The sequence below is a fragment of the Balaenoptera physalus genome (assembly GCF_965194825.1).
Source record: "Balaenoptera physalus genome assembly, chromosome: 21".
Lineage (NCBI taxonomy): Eukaryota > Metazoa > Chordata > Mammalia > Artiodactyla > Balaenopteridae > Balaenoptera > Balaenoptera physalus.
In genome coordinates, this window is record NC_138902.1 from 35,861,101 (window position 1) to 35,885,246 (window position 24,146).

Sequence of the window (24,146 nt, forward strand, 5' to 3'; positions counted from 1 at the left end):
GGGAGAAGTCATATGTAAATAAGATAGGGCTTGGCGGGTCAGAGGCTATGGATGGTAAGGCAGGATGCCAGGGGTTTAGGACGGTCTGCAGGACATTCTTTCAAGAGGTTTTACAGTGAAAGACAAGAAAGGAGATGGTATAGGGAGAGGGTCTGTATGGCTAGGTTGTCTAATCTAGACGTGCTAGTTAATCATCATACTGTATACATCTCATGACATACTTGTTAGTGGTTTTACCCAGTATCTCAGCAAATAAAATGTGATCCAATTTCTGTTTGCTCTAGAGTTTTCAGTAGGCAGACTTATTTCTGCACACCTATGATATGCATTGCTTGACTTTTGGATTAACTCTTTGTTAAAACCTGAATTATTCAGTGCAGACGGATCCCTTCTGGCATGATAAAAAATAATAAGGATTGTCTAAGCTTCTCACTGGGAAATGAGCACTATGCCAGATTTCTATTCTCTGACTGCATCGTCACGTTTAGAAAGAGCCACGTGCCCTACAGTAGTTGAAGTTGCTTATGGCAGCGACACGCTGATTTCTCTGACCCTTCGTGGTCCAGCCTCTGAGGTCAAGCCTGCCTAGGTGCCCGTCAACAAGCTCTGGGTGCCCACAGATGACTGTTCGGGTTCTTTATAATGTCAGTCACTGGCTGGCCAAAACATACTTTTCCATCATGATCTTCCACAGATGTCAAATCAAATTCAACTTTGTCCAAGCACACTTGATTGATTGATTGACTGACTGATTGATTTTTACTTCTCAAATTGTCCTTTCAGGCTGGATTTTCCTCCATTCTTCCCAGCTTCACACTCACCCACAGCATGTTTTTGTCCACTTCACACTTTTGCCTCCTCTGCTTCTATCCCCCTGTCAGAAATCCTATCCATCTGTTGATCGGTCTTTGTACCTGTCTATGTCTGTCTTCTTTCTGTAAAGGGAGTCTTCTATGGCCCACCATTAACTAGAAGCATTGTCCTAGCTCTGTATTCTCTATGACTAGGCAGAATTCTGTACCTGAAATCTACTTGTAACCTAGGATTTCAGGCAAACATGAAGTTCAAAAAAATGTTTGTGTGTATGCACTCTCCCTGGAAAGATTACATTTTCAATCGGGAATCTGACCCAAATATATATTGAGAGCTACCAATTAAATTATAAACTCCTGAAGGCAGAGACAGCGAGTTATTGAAAAAAATTATAGTTACCATGTATTAATCTCCTACCAGGTGTTGTCTATTTTTACATAATTACATTTAATTAAAAAAAGAAACAAAAATAAAGGTAGGTATTAAAATTAATAATTACCTTTTTCTTAAACAAAGAAATTGGCAAGGTTGATATTTTAAATTTGAATTCATCCTTATCCAATTGCAAGATCAGAGGTAACAATCCAAAAAGGCAGATAACAAATACACGAGATTCACAACAGCAGAAGTAAGTAATCCTGGTCTTCCCCATTGTATCAAAAAGTGCTTCAGGCATGAGAAGTATGTTTTTTACAGCAAGCTCATACTATCTGTCTTGCTAGTAGTACGTATTCAATACACCTCAGGTTAATATAATTAAATGGAAATAAACATATGACAGATAAGAATTTTGTAAATATATATCATGTTCTAGTTACCAAGTTAAATTAGATTTAAATGAATGTTATCATTTAGGTACCATAAATAATTAAGTTTGCAGTAGCAATTAATACAGGTTTAAAGTTAACACTGACATTAATTAATGTAACAGATTTTAGAAACTTTGGTCTCAAGGTTTGGAATTGCCTAAAATTTACTTCGAACAAAAAAGAGAAATTACTTTAAACAAAGAAGAGAACATTCTGAAAAATGCTTTGAGAAAAAGACCAAATTTCATACCTTTGTATTGAAGGTTGAATTAACAAATATATTTTATTATGTTTTAAGTCATTGTAAAGACAGAAAATTAAAATAATGAAGATAATAGTTTATAGGACTATATTGAAAGTATCAATTAAATATACTCATAAATAAACAGCATGCTCTAGTGCCTCCCATGCCTATAAATTATTAAGTAAAAAAAAGAGATAAAATGAACAACCCACTTTCTATTTTGTTACTATCAGAGTAGATTTGTTTTTTGTATATTCATTCCAATATACACCAAGGTTATTTCTAATATATGATTGTTTTTATGTGGACGATTCAATAGGAATTACATTTCGAATTTCAAAATATTATGCAATAGGTATCATTTTTTAAAGCAGTAAAGATTACCAGTGGTGATATCAATTGTAAAATTAAGTATCAAAATGCTTATAGATAGCCTCCATCATTCTATTAACTCTGGCTCCACATTAGAATAATCTGGAAAGCCTTAAAAAATGCCAGTGTTCGTCCTCAGCCTAAACCAACAAAATCATAATCTCAGGGTGCTTTTTAAAATCTCTCAGGTGTCACAATTGTGTGGCCAGGGCTGATAATGTCTGGGTTAAGGAAAGTAGGAGACCCTGGTCTTTATAACCATTTCAAGAGGTAAAATAAACCTCTAATTTTGACTTGGTTAAGGTTTTGAACCTGAGTCAATTATTAATTAGGAATATATATATACACACACACATATACACACATATTTATGTATATATACATATATATATATATTTATGTACACCATTTTGGAAAACCATTGCAATTTTCTGAAAAATGTAATGAGGAAAAGATTGAAGAAGATGTGCACCATGGTGACCATAGGTGACAACACTGCTGTATAACTGAAATTTGCAAAGACAGTAGAACTTACATGTTCTCACCAAAAATAAAAGGTAAATATGTGAGGATGGGTGTGCTTATTAAGTCAATGGTGAGAATCCTTTCACCCTTTTATGTATATCGAATCATCATGTAACACACTTTAAATATCTTCAATTTTATTTGTCAATTATGCCTCAATAAAGTGGAGAAAACACCGTAAGGAGACTATAGGTGTTCTGCAGGTAGAGACGGATCCATGATTGATAACCAGCCAGGGTTTCTTCAAAGAAGGATGGAAAAAGAGGGATATGCTGCAGCAGGTGGCAGGAGGGATAGGGCTGGGGGTAGGGGGCGGGTAGAGGACGATGTGCTCAAACCACAGTCAGTGCGTTTATGTCAGGAGCCTGAGCTGTTTGGAATGTGGGTTAGAAGATGACTTTGAAAAGAAGAATGAGGACGAATCTCTGAGAGCTCTGGTGTCTACCCTGCATGTTGTACATGATGGGGCTGCAAGGATTTCTACGCAGGGATGTGGTGCAATCAGATTTGGACTCCACATTTATGAAGTATAAGGAGTTTTATGACAGGAGAAGACTTAACTAGGAAGTCTTAAACTTTTTGGAGGCCCCCCCCCAAAAAAAACGCAACCAAAGAGAATTACCACTGGGCTAAGAAATGAAGAGTCAATGACTTACAAACATACACTAACATCAGCGTTCTAGCGACTTGCTATATATTTTTCTGGAAGGAGGAGTTTTGTATTCACTTTGCTGCATGTTTCTGTAGACCTTGATGCTGTGCTCAATAAATGCTAGTCGCATGCCTGGAGAAAGCTAAGGTCCTATTAGTCTCAAGGTAAATTTCAAAATACCTACAAGAAAACACTTGGGATTTTCTCCTTCCTACGTTATATTTCTTGGGTTCATAAACTGTACACAATATCATGGTCAAAAGTTGACCACAGGTCTCCCGTGGAGGACACACAGCCTTCACCATGGTGCGGATTAAGATGGTCCACTGCACGGAGAAGCCTGCAAGGAACATGTGAGGCTTTAGAAGCCACCACCCAGACTGAGTTGACCAGAAGGAAGAGACCCTCTGAGACCTTTCTTGGAAACTGTTATAGTAAAGAAAGAGCTTTCCAGTGAGTGACTTCATGCAAACTTGAAATACGCTGAACCAGTTTGAAGAAACCAGATTCCACAGGTGCCCAGAAATAAACTTGTGCTCCACGTTGCTTCAAAACCCATTTTAAACTCACATCTGGATCTGTGTTGAGTGTTGCCTCTGGAACAATGACGCTCCTTTCCTAGATTCATCCTAGATTCTGTGTCACATCAAGCAGCAGCTTCACTGTGCAACTTGAGAAACCCAACCCAGATGATTAAGAGAACAAGAAACGTGGCTCGTGCATTTTCAAGTTTCCTGGCTTCCTTACGGTTCTGACTGAGCGTCGATGTCCCTACAGCTCCACGTAGTAACTATCTCGGGTAAGCGATAACCTCTAGCACCTCGCTGACCTAGCATGTGTCGGGGGGTGTGAAGAAACACTACACTATGACGACTACGTTCTCAGTGGAAATGCTGACAGCCTCCTGACATGGGCACAGTACACCGTGATGCTTTGATTTCCAAAGCACACGGTACCTGTGAGAAATGGATATGTGTGCGCCTTTAGAAATAAACTCTAAACATAGTCTCCAGATGGGACTGATCAAACTGCCACCAGGAGGGAAGAAGCACGAAGCGTGAGTACAGTTAGGAGTTGATAAACCAAAAACCAGAATAATTTCCATCTTAACATCACATAAATAAAAATTGTAGAAAGACAATTTGCCAAGGGAGTAATAACCCTCCAAAGCTTTTATATTTTCCAAGCATAACAACTTGACAGCTACCTGTGCTACACATTAATGTATTCTAAATAGCTGTGATTTACTGAATAACATTGTTGGCTCCCAATTCCCCCGTGTGAACCACATTTAGGAGTTTAGGGAAAGGAAAGCTTTAGTTTAAGTGCTTTTACGTAGAATGGCTAAGGTTTACTGTGCATTAATATTCCAAACACAATTTTTAAATCAATGAATACATGAAAATGCATTGACTTAAAAGTCTGGAATGGACTCAAAAGTTCATTTACTCTATTAGGTTGCCTCTAGGTGAGACTCCTATATATTAATTTAACATCTCTAATGAATAAAATCACATACTTTCCTTAAGAAATATGTTCTCCTCTTCAACACTAGTTTCAACATTAGTAAGAAATTGTTCCCAATATCTAGTGAAAGTGATTACTACTGAAATCTGAGCACATTCTCTTTGTTCTGTCCTGTTCACAATGGATTTTTACCTTTGTGATTTCTGAATGTGCTGACACACACACACGATCACACTCGCTTCCCCGCCTTAACAAAGGTTAAGTGGGTGGGTCTAATACATCACGGACAGACAGCCCACGGTGATGTTGTGCAGTGCGGGTGGGTTTTTGGACACATGGGAGCAGCTGAGGGGTATGTCACTTGGGCCAGGACAAGAGCCCTGCAGGCAGGTGACCCCTGGCTGTGCTGCCCCAGCTGATCACCTGAGCTCAGGTGTGCCCTCCACCTTGCAGACCAGAAAGCACCATTCACCAGCGCTGTGACATGATCCGTATCTCAGGGTGGGGCCCAAGAACTAAGATGAGAAAAAAGATGGTAAGACCCACAGCATCATTTATTCGTGTAGAAGGACCGCCATCACTCATGGAGGGGACGGGATGTTAGTCCACAGAGTGGCTTTCTCTACAGACCAGCTCAAGTGATGGTCTTAAATCAGACAACTTCGCTCTCACTTTCCAGACATTCTACAGCCTTGCCTTGTACATAAAGTAAATATCATCTGCCCCCGTGGACCTCCCCACCAGGCCCCGAGGGGTTGTCCCCTGATGCATCTCTGGCAATTCTCACCCTTCAGCATTCTGTGTTCTTCCCCGGCTCCTCCTTCCTCGAAGGATTGGCACTTGCTGTTTTCACTGCCTACTCTGCTCTTTTTCTAACCTTCACGAGCCATGGGGATCTCAGGTCAAATGTTACTCCCTCTGAAGGGCCTTTCTTGCCCGTGACCCCTAATGTATCCCCCAACATTGTGGTCTTGACTCGTTTGGTGCATTTCTCTCTCCCCCCGAGGATGTCAGCTCCATGAGAGATGGGGCTTTCCTGCTGCAGATGGAGGCGTTGCTGCACACAGTGGGTTCGCCACTACTACTTGATGATGTGCTAATTAACACAAGCTCCCTCGTGTGTTCCCGAGAGGAAGCGGGTTACAGCCAGACCACCGCTTACTGAGCCCGGAATCCCTGCCATGAAGCTTTCATCTCTCTTGTCCAGCACTGGTTCACTGGGCTCTGAAGAAGACAGGCTGACACAGGTTTGACACTAGGTTTCTCCCTTTGCCAAGTACCCACCATGATCACCACCAAACACACACACACACACCCCTCTGATGGGCACATTCTCTTTCAAATATACTGATGCTTTAAATGTGTTGGTGGCTGAGCCTTGGGACGAAGGGCATGTCACCGCTTTAGGGCAAATATGTGTATCTCGGCCACATTTTCCCCTCTTTGTTAAATATGACGACTTGGGGACAGTCCCACTTCCTGTGCTCAGTGTCTCAGAGTGTTCCACCCGCAGCCCTTCTTCCTGAGATGCCCCAGGGGCCCCCCAAGAGCTACCAAAGGGTACCACCCAGCAGCCTTAGCAACAAAGTTGTGCGCATTGCTCTCCGACTCTGCTTCTCAAACACTCCGGGATCCTCACTGTTTACCCACGGTTACAGTCACGTTTTTAAGGATGGCATAAATCCTCCCGGGATCCAGCCCACCCTCTTCCCTTTGCTCCTCCCTGCTCTCTCCGTCTCCCCTCCCACCCCAGGACTGACATGCTGTATCTGCAGAAGGCTGAATGCACCTCTGCATTCGACGCTGCTGCTCTGGCTCTCCTGGTGCTCCTCTCTTTGCCGAGATCCGTCCCCTCCTTCTTCCCGGACGCCCGGGATGCAACCCAGGCTGTCCCTCCTCTGGGAAACCTTCTCCAACAGCCCTTCTGCTCCTTCCGACGTCAGCAGAGGTGCATTTTTCTAATTCATAGCTCTTGGTGCCTGGCTTCACTCACATCATCCGGAAATTGTCCGTTTACGTGTATTCCTCCCTTCGTCCCTGGACTGGGGGCCAGAGCACGACCCGTCCTCTTTGGCCCCATGTGTCCCAGCGCAGTGAGGTCACATTCAGATCGTCAATGAGGGACCTGAACAGATCAACTGAACGGCCTGAGCTGCTGTCCAGTGAATGGCCATCGTACTTGGACCAGTGAAACAGAGTAAACAAAAGGAGTAGAGGCCGGCGAACTTCCAGGAAGTTTATAAAGGTAGTAAAACCCTGCGAGCCCTCACTGCATTCTGCACACAAAGTCTGTGAGACAGACGTCCAGGTCATCCCCTATACGGAGATTGTAGACCCGAATTTGAGGTGCAGGGGGACCCATTCTGGGCACCGAGCTACACGCTTCACAGGATTAATCCTCTAATCCACACCTCTGTCCACGGTGGTCATTGTTACCAATCCTGTTTTGTAGGGCAGGAAACAGGCTTCCATATAACAGGACTGGGACTTAGATCAGGGCCACGTGTCTCCCGTGGTCCATCCATCGCTGGGCTTGGACCAAGCTGTTCACCTTCAATCCCCACCCCCTCACTCCACACAGTGAAAGCGCTCGCTGTGGCCAGATTTACACTGTGGACGGCGTGTCTGCAAAGTGGCTTCCTCCATGTGTCTGTGTCACGCGAGTATGACACACGCAGGGCAGCCCTCACACCTGTTCGCCAAGGGCAGCCCTTCACTAGGCTGTGAAGCATCTCCCTGTTCCTTTTGTCATTTTCCTCCTTCTTCAGGACTGTATGTACGTTTCTTTAACTTCTTTTCAACTCCAGCCTCTACCTGCATGGTGCCCTTTAGTTCCATATCCATATGTATTCATATTCATTCATGAATATATTTATTCTATTATTCAATACTTCCTTCTCCATGTTTATTTTTTCTGCCACCTCCCCCCCATTGTTATTACACCTGTTCCTTCAGGGGTTCTGCCATTCTTCTGCTCTGAATAGATCAAGCTGAGAAAATGGATAAAGTTGTCACTCACGTATAGCTGTCTTTTAGTGTCACTTTTTTCTTTGGGATTTCCCTTTTACAAAAATAAATCACTACTCCCCAAAGAAAGGTGTTCTGATTGGCAACAGAAGAAGCAGTACTGCAAGTCGATGGAGAAAATAGAGTTGAAAGGGTGACATTGAACAGAGAGCACAGAGGGTTCTATTGACGTCCTGATTCTGCCATTTATTTACAGGCTGTGTGACGAGGGGCCACCCCACTTACTATCTCCTTTCCTTATATGTAGGGTGAGGCTCTTCTTAATTTTGACCTTCAATAGGACCACGGCATTGAGTGGGGGGGTGGTTCTCTAGGTATTTTTGTCTGGGCCTATTTGTAAGAAAATTCTAAAGAAATTGTCATTTTGGAGGAAGGGGATTGTTCTGACCCTTTGTAGAAACACTTTTTAAATCGAAATGTACACACACACACAAAGTAAAAAGCAAAACACTCTTTTTTAGCAAAGAGCTCTCATGTAACTACTTGGTTTTGCAGATCCCCGAATGTCATGTAAATGGACCATGCAGGGGGCATGTGTTTGTGTCTAGGTCCATTCACTCTATAGTATGTCTACGAGATTCACTCATGTTGTTGCTTGTAGAAGTAGTTTGTCTTTTTTCATTTTTATTTAGTATTCCACCGAACGAATATACATACTTCCTTAACATGCTCTACTGTGGCTGGACATTTAGGTTAATTCCAGTGTCTGACAACCATGGATAAAGCTTCAGTGCACATTCTCTCTCCGTGTGTCCTGTTGCACATCTGTACTCATTTCTGCTGGGCATGTACCCGGAGTGGAACTGCTGGGTCTAGAAAAGGCTCAGGTCCAACTTTCCCATAAAACAGCTGTCCGAAGAGGCTGCACCAATTCCAATTACTGCCAACAATGTAAGACGATAGTCTTCCCATTTTTTATGTTTTAAAATACCTCTTAAAATTTTGAAGATCAAACTATTTTAGTTAATTTGGGTTAGGAGGACACACTGAGCTCAAGGAACGGTTATTGATGGGCGATGGTTGCTCTGATGTCTCAGTGCTGTTTACAAAGTGTTTGCCACACCTTCTTTTCATTGTATTTGCTACCCACAGTGGTTAGGGGCCGCAGATACTATTATTCTCGTTTTATAGACTAAGGTAGCGAGACACACAGGGCAGAAAGGATACTGGCTAATAATGAGTACTTAATAAAAAAGGAGAGGCCAAAAGTCAGCAGCTTGGAACACATAGGTGGGGATCTTCTGTGAATTATTCAAAGCCCTGGAGTTGGCCCTTTGCAAGAATCTTTGGTTCTCAGAGAAGTTAAAGTATATATTTAGGGAAAGTGGTATGTGTTTCTGATTTCAGTGAATTTATATTTATTAAAAAAACTCTTTTTCCTTTTAGAGATTTTAAGAATTACTTAGAGGTTATAAGATTAGATTTCATTAATTTATTTTGATTGAAAGAAAACATGTCCCATCTACCTGAAAGGTCCCCTTAGTGGAAGAGTGAAAGGTGCCCAAGGCCATAGAAATGAACGAGAATGCCACCTAGGGGTTGTCTCACTAGTTCTGCAGACCAATGGTCCATGGGCCTTGGGACCTGAGCACCTGATTTCCTTCATGTTTCAACATACGTTAACTAAGCCCCTTTCAGGTTCTAGTTTATGGTCCTTACTGATTAGTGTTCTAAAGGGAGAGACAGACACATGCATTGGCCCCAGGATCCAGGTCTATTACCTTGGAGGTACAACTTCTACAGGTTGCAGAAGATGTGAGCACTGGAGAATGGAGAATGCATAACTTTTACCTAAACTTGAATTAATCTGAAAAGATGAAGTTCCCAATTTTCCAAAATATGTTTTTAACAACATGAAAGTCTTCATTTTATACAAAGTTCTTCATTTTAAATAAAAAGGAAAATCAATAGTGGTATAGAATGATCACCTAAAAAGAAAGCTAATTGTTTGTGTCAACACAAAACTTAAAGCCACGGTCAGGTTTTCCCTTGATTTATGAGCCAGAGTGTTCTTTATATAAACTGGAACTTTATTACAAACACTTTCAAAATGATTGATCAGTTACAGAAATCAATGGGAATTTCATTTTGTGAAAATTGTATTTTTATAAATGGCCAGATAAATATATGTAAAACTGGAGCTCAGTGCATATATGGATACGTAATAGTGAAGAGGTATTCATGGTTCAAGGTTAATATATCTTTAAAAATATTCATCTTGTAGACATCAAAAATGTCTACATGATGAATTGTGCTAACAAGGCACTTATTTAATTATAATTAATGATGAAGGCAACATATAAAGAACGGGCTCAATTTTCAGCTGATTTAAAGAATAACATGTCCTGCATGAATCTATTATTCTGTGAGAGCCCATTATAGACACAAGATATTTCAAATCTATCAAGTGGCTTTTATTGCCATTGCCACATTTTTTGTTCACAATGCTATTTTAAAGGTGAATATATTTAGCAACTATAGAGCAGTTTTACTTGTCAATCAACCTTACTACTACTTTTGGCATAACTTGCTGGCATGATTGAAGAGATAAAAGCCAAAGAAGAAAGTGGAAGATTCAGAGAAGAAAGAACGTAGGAATGAAAACATAAAGGAAAAGAAGAAAGACGATGTTATGGTGGTAGGTGGTTGTTTATCCGACCAAGAAAAGCACCAAGTTAAAAGGAATGTGTCCTTTGTTTTTAGAAGTTGTAAAAACCTATCCAGGCGTCATACTCTTGGCTGGAGAAGCAGTTTCTCCTCCAGAGACACCACCAGAGGGCTGTGTTAGCAGCTTAGGAAACACAAAGAGTTTTCATAGGAATCTCACATAACTTGCAATCTCGTTCACTTTGAGTAACACTGATGGAATTTTCATAGTCTTACGAGTGACCACAAATGATAAATGTGACTACAATAATGTTAGAAAGGCAGTAAGCAAAGAAATGTGTTTTTTAATATTCCCCTTCTTCACCAAACACCCCAAGATTCAGATTCTTTAACAGAATATTTTTTTAACATCTTTATTGGAGTATAATTGCTTTACAATGGTGTGTTAGTTTCTGCTTGAATCAGCTATACATATACGTATATCCCCATATCTCCTCCTTCTTGCATCTCCCTCCTACCCTCCCTATCCCACCCCTCTAAGTGGTGACAAAGCACCGAGCTGATCTCCCTGTGCTATGCGGCTGCTTCCCACTAGCTAGCTATTTTCCATTTGGTAGTGTATATATGTCCATGCCACTCTCTCACTTCATCCCAGCTTACCCTTCCCACTCCCCATGTCCTCAAGTCCATTCTCTATGTCTGCATCTTTATTCCTGTCCTGCCCCTAGGTTCTTCAGAACCATTTTGTTTTCTTTAGATTCCATCTGTATGTGTTAGCATATGGTATTTGTTTTTCTTTTTCTGACTTACTTTACTCTGTATGAAAGACTCTAGGTCCATCCACCTCACTACAAATAACTCAATTTGGTTCCTTTTTATGGCTGAGTAATATTCCATTGTATATATATGCCACATCTTCTTTATCCATTTGTCTGTCGATGGACACTTAGGTTGCTTCCATGTTCTGGCTATTGTAAATAGAGCTGCAATGGACTTTGTGGTATGTGACTCTTTCTGAATTATGGTTTTCTCAGGGTATATTTCCAGTAGTGGGATTGCTGGATTGTATGGTAGTTCTATTTTTAGTTTTTTTAAGGAACCTCCATACTGTTCTCCATAGTGGCTCTATCAATTTACATTCCCACCAACAGTGCAAGAGGGTTCCCTTTTCTCCACACCCTCTCTCCAGCATTTATAAAACAATAAATCTACAAAACAGTAGATTTTTTTGATGATAGCCATTCTGACTGGTGTGAGGTGATACCTCATTGTAGTTTTGATTTGCATTTCTCTAATGATTAGTGATGTTGAGCATCTTTTCATGTGCCTCTTGGCCATCTGTATGTCTTCCTTGGTGAAATGTCTGTTTAGGTCTTCCACCATTTTTAAAATTGGGTTGTTTGTTTTTTTGATATTGAGCTGCATGAGCTGCTTGTATATTTTGGAGATTAATCCTTTGTCAGTTGCTTCGTTTGCAAATATTTTCTCCCATTCTGTGGGCTGTCTTTTCGTCTTGTTTATGGTTTCCTTTGCTGTGCAAAAGCTTTTAAGTTTCATTGGCTCCCATTTGTTTATTTTTGTTTTTATTCCCATTTCTCTAGGAGGTGGGTCAAAAAGGATCTTGCTGTGATTTATGTCATAGAGTGTTCTGCCTATTTTTTTCTCTCAGAGCTTTATAGTGTCTGGCCTTACATTTAGGTCTTAAATCCATTTTGAGTTTATTTTTGTGTGTGGTGTTAGGGAGTGTTCTAATTTCTTTCTTTTACATGTAGCTGTCCAGTTTTCCCAGCACCACTTGTTGAAGAGGCTGTCTTTTCTCCTTTGTATATTCTTGCCTCCTTTATCAAAGATAAGGTGACCATAGTGCGTGGGTTTATCTCTGGGCTTTCTATCCTGTTCCACTGATCTATATTTCTGTTTTTGTGCCAGTACCATACTGTCTTGATTACTGTAGCTTTGTAGTATAGTCTGAAGTCCAGGAGCCTGACTCCTCCAGCTCTGTTTTTCTTTTTCAAGATTGCTTTGGCTATCCGGGGTTTTGACAGAGTATTTACATAGATATTAAACTAGCTTTTAGTAGACACTGTGTGTTTTCACTATTATTATTGTTCTTGCTGGTTTTCTAGATTGCTCTTTTACTCTGCTTTTCTTTTTAGCAATTGTGTTGGTAATAACAACAGCATTTTTTCCCCTGAGTTTGTCTGGTTGAAATAAAGTACAATACAAATTGGGGCTTCCTGATGTTCAATCCAGGCAGAAAAAAGAGGGAAAATTTACAGGAATAACACACTTTCCTACAGGACAGGAAGCTTTCCCCTCATTTGTCCTCAGAGTGAAAACCTTGAGGCCTCTCAGCTGCGAAGTCAGGGCAGAGTGGTGTCCAGCGGAGATGGTCACTGGGACAGCTGCCGGGGGCTCTGAGAGGCTCAGCCTGAGCCATCGCTTGCCTCCTGCCTTCCGCTGCCCTCAGGCTTGTTCTAGAATCAGCAGGAAGGACCACCTGTAGCTTCTATTCACAGGTGATAGTTCTGCCCTCAGGAGCCACAAAAATTCTCATAATGCCTTTCCGCCTGGCGTTGACAGGTGCTCTCTGTTTTGTCACAAAAGGGTGACGTCTGGTACTGAATCTAACTTTCCACGTATGGTCGGCTGAGATTCAGCCTTAGTCATAACCCCTCCTGTGATATAAGGCCTGAGGTGAATGAAACAAAAGGCAGCTCCCTCCCACCATTTAGCCTTGGATTTGAACTTCAAAGTCAGCCTGAAGAGGTTTTCTCATGTATCACTGTTAAGCCATGTTTACCCCTCCTTATATTTTTGCATCTTTTTATCTCTTGGGACTTATGTACAAGTTTTTCTAATCACAGCTTATATATATCATCAATGGCTGATATGTCTAAACTATTGCAATTGTTTCTTATATCTACCAATTTAGAGTATCTTCAAACTTGATATTCTATTTTTCACCTTTCTTCCAATCACTGGTACAGATGCCAAATCCACTGAGGAGGTTTAGAGGATGATACCTAGAAATTTTTCTGTAGTTCCATACCAATCAGTTAATCAGGACCTTTGGAGAAGATCAATCACCAGTTTAGAAATAATGCTATAGATCTACCTACCTACCTGTCTTATCAGTCAATTGTTATTCCAAATAGTGATCTACGATGGTTTTAAATCAGGGATAGATGTATCTGTTGATGTGGAGTAATACAGAGAAGACTCAGAATTTCCTACGAGACTGGGTGGTGTATTCCTCATCCCCCACCACTATATCACCTAGTGACCCCAGTCCCCACTGATATGTCCTTTCCATACCTCTTCTTCTATAACTATAGTTAGAATATGTGGCCTTGAAAGATAAAGGCACACAAAGGCAGGTATGGGAAGAAAAAGACTGGCCTTGCCTGGGTCCCAGAATAAGTGAAAGCAAATTACTGTGACTCTTACCAAGCTTCAAGGCAGTATATTTGCAATTCAAGAGGTTTCTGGCAGCATCAGAAGAAACTGAGGGGTGGACAATGCTCCTTATGAATAAAATGCATTTTGCTGAAATAAAATTGTCCCTGGACTCCAAGTCAGGCACGTTCCATGAGGGTTCACAAGCCCCAAGGATCCCGGTGGCAGATAAAACTCAACACATGTGTCCTCTTCAGCATCATCTGTATTTAAATCCCTGAAGATTACTCTTATTTTTTTTTAACTTCTTGCCCAAAAGGACAGAGTGAAGGCATTATGGATTTTAAAATGTGTTTCAGATAGGAGTCATTCAGAGCCACTTGTTGGAATATTACTAAAACCTCCTTAAGTGGCTCCTGTGATTCTCTTTCTGTTCCATCTTTCATGGGAGCTGTTTACAAATTATCTTTCTGATCTGCTAGTTTCTGGAGCATGGGGGTTGTCATAATTTCCTCATTTTGGGGTCCCAGCTTCCCTGTGGCAAGTGTTCAGGGAATTCTGCCTTAATTGAACTGGCATTCTCACGGCCATGATTTGGGGAAAGCTGGAGAAGTTTGCTTGGGACAGCATCTAGCTTTCTGACAGTGCCATACTAGTTTTATTTGCTGATGCATGTGGAATAGTTTCCATCAACCTTTTCACAGTATTGATCACAATTATTGATTATTAGAAACATATAGGAAACTATAGAGTACTAGCCAGGAATAAACCCTAGAAATTAGAGAGAAAGAGAAAGTTTCAGAATCAACCCTACAGACTATTGACTATAGACTCTCTGTTTTACCTGGCTACGAACAATCTGCCATTTCTGTTTTGAGGTCCCCTTATGTGTAAATCACTAAATCAGGTAGTTGCATTTATGCAGTGTGAATACATTTTTTTTTTTTCTTATAAGATGGAGCCTTCTTACCTTGAAACTGAGCATTAAATCCTTTCCGTCGATGGTTACTGTCGGATGTGAAATGGAGCCGTAACCAATTCTTGCTACTGATAACAGGAGAAGGGAGGTTCATGCCGGTCAGCCTGGAAGAGAGAATGAAGAAAATCTCTCTTGTAAACCAGCAGCACAAATGTCCCATCTCAAACCCGATTTTACAACTGAGCGCCAATAGTCTTTATGTAGAGTTGCCTAAAACAGACGCCATTTATTAGCTGCATTTCCACATTGAAGCACTTCAGGTAATTTCATCTTTGCCCACAAAGAAATGCTATATTCATCCTTGATGGAATAAAGGCTTTCACAAATATTGGACATTTTGATTCTTCTTTATTAATGATGATTAAATGAGCAGATATTCTTTTGATCTCTTATTTCTTTTTATCAGGACCTCGATCATAATGAATTACAAAAGGAAAAGATAGACAAATGATACAAGTCTGCCCTTCACTATTTAAACACTTGGCAATTCGGTTTCACCTGAAGTCGACTCAGATAACTGATAACATCCAACGTTTCCAGGGCCCCATCTGCAGATTCACAACCTGGGCCTTTCCTGCTCAAGTGAAGAAGAGGGATGTTTATGAGATTAGTGACAAGAACTGTCAAAGAGATTCAACATGGAATAAAATCATGTGTGAGTAAAGTAGTATGTTAAACAAAATTAAATCTTTCAAAAGTAAGACAGGATCAACCTCTGGTTAAGCTGTTGAAAATATCCAGTCCACTTACAATTTGCACTCTGGTTGTCAGAAAAAGCAAGTCATTTACTTCCTACTATTGAAAACTTTGTGTCATTACTAAGGAGTACATGCCTTCTCAGGCAGAGGAGCTCTCGATGGTTAGAGATGCTGTGATGCATTCCGTTCTGGACAGTGGCCTAAGTACTACTGGATTGGATGCTTCAGACAGGCGATTGTATGTTGGCTCCACTTGCACTAGTTGAGGCACTATATCCCTGGGTTATCTTTTCTGAACCTCAGTTTTCCAGTCTGTAAACTGGACTTGAAAAGACCTAGATCAAGGTGTTTAAAGAGATGGTATAGATGCACGTGTAAATGCTCCTAAAGCTACTTACATGGGGTTACACATTGTATAATTATTTTGCATCTCAGTTGTAAAACTATTTTCAAAATGATGCTTATTCGTGCAGATGATATGTCAGGGATTCACAAGTTGCCCTGGAGCTGAAACTGGTGGGGCCCTTTGCGGGCTGGCTGGCAGGCAATTTCTACCACTGGAAATCGTACTCTATGCCTGGAATTTGCTAGGCACGGGTTGGCTGTGTAGAGCGTTTCCCTAGTTACTCCTACTTTCACCCGGAGGAAAAGCTGCATCCAGTGAAATATGTAGGCAAGCTTTCTGATGTCAGGGTGCTCAATTGCAACTCTCAGGTTTAAAAATGTGCAGTATCCATTCAAAGTGAAAAGCCAAACCTTGACTGGAACCAATTGCAACAGTGTTTGTGTCACTGTTTGAAATAATCTTCTGTTAGAGGAAATACATTACTCAGATCTGACTCTTTGCTTGGATTTATGTAGCACCGACTGGTGAAGCTGGATACGACTGATTCCAAAAAACATTTCATCATTCTAATATTTTTTTTGAAGGCTCCTTCCCACACCTTTCTTTTCCTGGTGAGATTACGTTACAAATTCTATTAGAAAAAGGTCACATACCTCTTTGCCTAATAGTGACAATGGCCAAGAGAGAAGTAAATTCTGGATTCAGAAACCCACATTGATCCAGCTCACCTATATCTACTTACTAAAATTTTTATAACTGAAATCCATGTTTATTTTGCTGTTGCTTTAAAAATATTGTTTATCCTTAATTAGATTCTCTTGGAGTGGTTCTGATTTCAAAAACTAGGTGGAGTTACATTTTAGTTCCATATCAACATTAGCAATGCACATAAACAAATCCCCCTTTCACCGCCATATCTCCCAAAAACTTACCTACAAAAAAATGTCAGTTTTGTGTTAGTGGACAAACTTGAACAATAAATACCCAGATAGAAATATTTTAGGGTTTATGAGTCACATCGTCTCTGTTGCCACTGTTCACCTCTGCCCTTGTAGCCCCAAAGCAGCCCTGTGTGATATGTTCCAACAACACTTTACTTACAGACACGACTTGCATTTCATGTAATTTTTCTGCATAACAACATATTATTCTTTTTTGATGTTTTTTCAGCCACTTAACAATGTAACAACCATTCTTAGCTTATAGGCCAGATTTGATCTGTGGGCCATAGTCTGCTGATTCTTGCTTTATTATATATGAAGCAGTTTGTAAAATATTGAGTAAGGAAGATAACTAGACGATGTATATCAAACTAGTGTATATATTCAAAAAATGCATAATTCCTGTGCAGATTTCTTTTTTTTTTTTTTTTTCAAATAATGGCATCCATTTTTTTTTTTTAAATTTATTTATTTTTGGCTGTGTTGGGTCTTCGTTTCTGTGCGAGGGCTTTCTCTAGTTGCAGCAGGCGGGGGCCACTCTTCATCGCGGTGCGCGGGCCTCTCACTATCGCGGTCTCTCTTGTTGCGGAGCACAGGCTCCAGACACGCAGGCTCAGTAATTGTGGCTCAGGGGCCTGGTTGCTCCGCGGCATGTGGGATCTTCCCAGACCAGGGCTCGAACCCGTGTCCCCTGCATTGGCAGGCAGATTCCCAACCACTGCGCCACCAGGGAAGCCCCAGATTTCTTTTATATAGAATCAAAGGTGAGGATTTAGTAACAATTATATAATTTATTTCCCGTGGTTGGAGCCAAGCCATGCAAATGAATCATACTCCAGAGTGAATTAACATGCATGGATTTCTTGACTTGGCTGTGTGAATGCAACAAATATTCACATCCTCTGTTTTGGGGGGAATATGGGGGCAGGTCATTGTTCCATATAAGACCTATCCTTGGAATTGTGAGTTGTTCTCTCACCTTCCTTAGGGCAGGGGCTAACCTCAGAGATGCCATTTAACAGAAAGATCATATTACAAAGTCAATTGTTCCTTCATTATAAGCAAATTTAAAGAAAGTTGACTAATATGGAAGCCAGCGGATGATAGGGCAGATTTACTAAGATCCTGGATGATTCAGATAAGGTTTAGAGGTAAAGAAATTCAACTGAATACCTTTGTGGTAATGGCTCCCAAAGTGTCCACATCCTAATCTCCACAACCTGTGACTATGTCACCTTACATGGGAAAAGGGCACTTTGATGATATGATGAAGTTACAGATTACCCTGGATGATGGGGTGGCCCAATGTAATCAGAAAGATCCTTAAAAGTGGAAGATGGAGACAGAATAAGACAGTCAGAGGATATCTGTGAAATCAAGTCAGAGTGAGGCTTGTGCAAACTCCACAGGTGGTCGCTGACGTTGATGATGGAGGAAAGGGTCATGGACCAAGGAATGAGGGTGACCTCTAGAAGACAGAAAAGGCAAGTAAGTGCATTCTCCCCTAGAGCCTCCAGAAAGGACACAGCCCCGACGACACTTTGATTTCATTGCAGCAAAAACTGTATAAGATTTATAACCTGTAGAACCATAAGGTAATAAATTTGTATTGGTTTCAGCCATCAAGTTTGTGTTAATTTGTTATTGGCGGCAATGGAAAACTACTACAGCCTTTTAATATGTGTATCCTACTTTTCATTCGAAAACAGTCCTGAAAGAAAGTCCATAAGGTAGAAACTGTCATCACTGTATACCTGTTAATAACCCTAGAGAACCAGCGCAGTTTAAACCCTGTCCGTAATTATCAACGATTGAACGTCTATCTTTGTTGCAGTGAGATCTCCTACAAGTCCTCTACAATTCTTAGCTGTATTTCTTATAAATCTGTTGGAATTGGTTTTCTAATAAATAAATAGTTTGGGAAATGAGAGGTAAATTATGGGGCAATAGTGGACTTGACATGGTTAGTACAAGATAGAAAGCAGAACCACTTTCAAGAGAAAAGAGGAAATGATGGCATAACAAATATCTTTGTCTATTAGCTTACAATATACTGACAACTTTTTTATCCTAAGCATGTAGAAACAAAGGACCTGGTAAAATTAAGCAATTCAAAGACTTCTGGGCTTATAAAATAAAGGAGAATGGTGAGGAAAAAAAGAATACCTCAATGCAATCAGCTGGGAAAAAGTCTTTCTAAGGAACTGGTAGATGCATTTCATTTCTGGAGCATCTCAAACCAGGTCAAGAAACTCATCAAGCGCAACAGTGTGGATACTGAGCAATCCCTACAGATATGGCTAAAGGTATCAGTAGTTCTCAAAATTTTTTTTAATAATGCCAAATTAAGCGATTTAATCCATTGGCAAATTCATTTCTTTCAAAGGGTTCAACAAGGTTTTGCTTCTGCCAAAGGAACGGAATTGGGTCATTTGTAGAGACATGGATGGACCTAGAGACTGTCATACAGAGTGAAGTAAGTCAGAAAGAGAAAACAAATACCATATGCTAACACATATATATGGAACCTAGAAAAATGGTACAGATGAACCGGTTTGCAAGGCAGAAAGAGAGACACAGATGTAGAGAACAAACGTAGGGACGCCAAGGGGGGAAAGCAGTGGCAGGGATGGTGGTGTGATGAACTGGGAGATTGGGATTGACATGTATACACTAATATGTATAAAATGGATAACTGATAAGAACCTGCTGTATAAAAAATAAATAAATGAAATTAAATTGAAAAATAAATAAATGAAGATCCCTCATGGGATCCTTAAAGTTAAGATGATCGTCTTTGAGCCAACATAGAACCGTCCAGGCTGTTCCATTTTCTCCAAATAGCTTTACCGTAAATTCTGTGATCCTATTTTTAATATACCCATAACGTCTTTTTCCACTTAACCTCCATCAGCTCCCCTTTCCTCGTTTGGGACATAAAGGGGCCCAGCACACTGTTCTTCCCAAACATCACGCCCTGTGTCTGTGACTCATTTGTTTACTTATGTAAATTGAAAGCTGTAGACTTGAGTCACCAGGATAGTGTTCTGAAATGCATTGGGAAAGGCTACAGCTTTTTCAGAGAGCTCTTTTTGAGCATTCCTCTGACGTTAAGTCAGATTTCTTGTGTCTTTAGGAAATCATCACACAAATCTCTGGGGGTTCCTTGATGGTTAAACCTCTTTAACGACGATGACTAAGAAGCCGGAAAGCATTAATACCATCAACACGGACTGTAAATTACCCAGCCTCCCTAAGGAGACTAAAGAATTTAATAAATCTGTTACTTCCAAGAGACTCATTGTTTGTCAAGTTGGGGAGAAAGTCATCTGGAAGCTGTGTTATTTCTGTGCTCTTGTGGACGTTTAATCAGAGTGTGGTGGTTCACTTATCTCTGTTTTGTCAAAATTAACTAGAGTAATCTGATCAAATGAAGTTTTCCTGAAATGCCGTATTTCTAATTGGGTGTTATTCATGTTAATAGTGAAATCTGCTGTCTTGTGAACATACATACATATTTTATATTGAGTTTCTAATGCTGCCACCGTAAGCCTTATTTTGGGCACTGAAGAAAATAACAATGGAAGTAAAAGGTAGTCCTTACCTTGGAAGAATAGAAAAAGCAATGAAAAAAAGAGCTATGTAAGTGCGTGGACATACACAAATATACGTATACCAGATACACAAGCATGTACATATACACACACAATAGTTACATATTTACATACAAATATTTCTAGAACGTTATTCCAAAGGTTTTACACACACACATATACCCTCTTGGAAAAACAACTACGACTGCAAAACAAAAAATCCCCCACCGCCTATTTAAAAGCAGACCACGGAAGACTTCTCTGTTAAAAGTTCTTCCTTTCATCAAATTGATACTTTCTAATAGACTTTTCTTTCACCCTCTTGGCATTCATGGTTAGCTCTCATGAAGATCTTCTCTCTTGGACAACAATCTCTCTCTCTCTCTCTCTCTCTCCCTGTCTCTCTCTCTCTCTCTGCCTTTTTTTCCTCCAGGCACTTTTGAAGATTCTATCATTATATCGTTATTATACACCCATGGCTACACCCTTCCCTCTTGGTAATTTTACCCACGCTATGACTTTAGCATCATCTTTCACATTCTCTGTGTGCCTCATACCTCATATGCCTTTTGCAAAAGTAATTTATAGATTCTGGAGCCCCTGGTGCTCCCTTCAGGATGGGACACCCATCCTTCCAGGCTCACACTCTCCCCTTGCTTCCACTCTGGGATGAACTTGACTTCATTGAGCCAACACGTACAGCCAGTGCTCCTTCCCTGCTCAGGGTCTTGACATACGCTGTTCTCTCGCATCTACCCCACCACCCGCTTCCTCTCCATTTGCCTGGTAAGACTGGGCATCCTTTAGAGCTCAGATGATATGTCACATTCTCAGGGAAGCCTGACCTGACCACGTAGGTGAAGCTGTTTCTCCCTCCTTCTGCCCTCTCCTCGCTCCCTAGTTTATCCTTTGCAGACATTTCAAATTAGTGACGACCTGGTCTCTTGTGTGGTTATTTATTGGATGGGCATCTTTTCTGTGACACATGAAGCTTGTGTTACCACCAATGTCTCTCTAGCACCCAGTAAAGTGCTGGGCAGTTAGTAGAGGTTGAATATACATAGGATGGGAAAATGGAAGGGGTAAGTTTAAACACTCCCAGGGGGCCTAACCCAGGTCCCATCTCACAAAGTGAAGGCTACTCTGTACAATCCTTCATGTTATGATGCCAGGCTGGGTGTTCGTGACTTAAGATGCCTTCATGGGGTGAATCAGATCTCTTTAGAGCATTAGAGGTGAGCAGAGCGGGCAGGGGGATGGTGCTGGGAGAGAGCAATGGTGTCATATCTGCCCGGGACCCAGGCCTCCACACAGACCCACGCACGACTCAGAGGGGGCTGGTCACGCAGAATAGATTTGAACGGACTCCCCCGTTTCATGCCCCAGCAACCCTGACTGGCCATCCAGTCTCCCCTTACTTTAATAAACCCTCAGGAAATCCAGAGAGACACAATTCAGCTGCCCCAGAAACGCCCTCAGTACCCACCCCTGAGGTTGGCCTTTGGTAGATGTTTAGACCCTAGATGCACCGGGTTCCGTGGATTTCTGGGAGCAGCAAGTTCTCAGATGGGTAACCCTGGCCGCACCAAAACAGGCGTGAGTGCAGTGGATCCAAGGGAAGGATCAGAGCGAGGATCACTCTCACCTCTTAGCCGCCTCCTCAACGTTAGATTTGCACGCAGCGTCTGTTCAGTTGCTAAGTTGTGGGCATTCAACCCTGCAGTGTTCATTCTTCTAACCCAGCACTGCCCAGGTTCTCGCCCAAACCCTATCACCTCTAATTGTGCTGTGGAAAAGGTCTCTTCAATTGTGCGTTGCTTTCCTGCCCCTCCCTACTCGAATCCACTCGGTGTAACCCTGACATGAACTGCCCTAAATAGAACCCAGTTCAACATTTATAAACAACCATCCTAGGCACCAAAGATACAGCTGTCAGCAAAATAAGATGCCCAGAATCTCTCAGAGAAGAGCGACCTCAGGGTATGACACGTAGGGTAAGCGTTGCCAAATGGGGAACACGGGTCACGATACACATGCACAATAGGGGTTCCAACTCTTCTCGGCGGAAGACCCTCCTGGAAATGCGACATCTGAGTTGTGACTTGTCAGGTGAGTTGCTGGACTGTGGACAACAATTCGAGAGCAACAATTGCCAAAGTGCAGATTTGCGGAGACACCCAAGCCAAATCACAACTCACAGGCACTTTCCTAAAAATACTCCAGTGGCTCCAAATCACTCTGAGAAAAATCAGCTTTCCTGGCATGGGATTGAAGATGCTTCATGATATGACTCTGACCATGTCCTGCCTTCTCTCTCTTTGTGCCCTTTCTGGAATTGCTCCCTAAATCCTCTTATACCTTCACGCTTCCCTGACGTTGAGCTGTCCTCTCCCGTCCAGAGCCCCTTGGCTGACGTTTGCCTGTTTAAATTCTCAGATTTCAAAGCTTTTGTAAAAGATATCCCCTCCACAAATCTTCTCTTATTATCTCAGGTAGAATCAACTGTCCCGTGTTCGTAATCTTTTAGCACTTGACGCATATATGTCTATGGAAGTTATAAGAGCCCGTCTTGTACTTTTGATGGTCATATCGATGTCTGCTTCCTCGAATGAGCTGTGAGTCCCCTGAGGGTACAACTGGCACCTTGTTAATTGCCCTCATCCTGGTACTTTGCATACACCGGAGTCTCAATAAATCCATTTTAAGTGGTTTCTATGCTTTTGTTTTTGCTCATGATGTGAGCTCCTGAAACAGCAGCACAGCTTAAGACTATAAAAAGTTAAGATCCGGGCTTCCCTGGTGGCGCAGTGGTTGAGAATCTGCCTGCCAATGCAGGGGACACGGGTTCGAGCCCTGGTCTGGGAGGATCCCACATGCCGCGGAGCAACTGGGCCCGTGAGCCACAACTACTGAGCCTGCGCGTCTGGAGCCTGTGCTCCGCAACAAGAAAGGCCACGATAGTGAGAGGCCCGCGCACCGCGATGAAGAGTGGTCCCTGCTTGCCGCAACTAGAGGAAGCCCTCGCACAGAAACGAAGACCCAACACAGCCAAAATAAATAAATAAATAATAATTTTTAAAAAAAAAGTTAAGATCATTAAGAGAAGGCCATTCTTATCTTTTCATGCACGGCAATTTCCTGCCAGTGTCATGATCTGCCGAGTGTGAATGCCAAATGGATCAGCTCTGGCATCTTCTTTTTGTTCCATCTACGGCATCCAAGGGGTCCAGAGCAGTAATACAGGCCTCACTGAAGCCAGCGAGAACATCCATGTGTGTCAGGGAAGGAGGAGGAGGTGCACGATGGACCCTATCAGAGACGGGGCAAAGGAGCCCAGCCCAGACAGGAGGGATTGAGAGCAGGTCATCGACACGTCGGGGGCTTCAGCAAATCAGGCATTAGGCATTAACCCAGAGGTCAAGCAGAGAGAACCATTTGGGAGAGAATGGGACAAATCCTGTCCTCTAAAGCTTAAGGACTAAATGTCAGGCAGTAGCTCGGAACGAAGCCCGGGAAATGGCCCAGACGGATGGTAATAGGAGACACGGTCAAGAGACAGCATTTCTCAGTGGAAAGTCCTTTGGGCCTCTCGTCCACCTGGGTGACCTAGGAAGGAGGCCAGCAGGGAATGTGGCTGCAGCCCAGGGGCATGCTTTTCCCTCCTGGCCTGAGGG

General features: G+C 41.8%; 1 protein-coding gene across 1 annotated transcript in view; it reads right to left on the bottom strand.

Annotated features, from left to right (window-relative positions):
• Positions 1 to 24,146, bottom strand: part of CSMD1 (CUB and Sushi multiple domains 1) — a gene marked incomplete at its 5' end in the record, with an annotated part of 1,822,885 nt that overhangs the window by 640,073 nt on the left and 1,158,666 nt on the right. Inside the window, one exon of the mRNA XM_082444064.1 lies at positions 14,886 to 14,998. Coding sequence (XP_082300190.1) covers positions 14,886 to 14,998 — 113 coding nt within the window. The remainder of the gene's footprint in view (positions 1 to 14,885; positions 14,999 to 24,146) is intronic.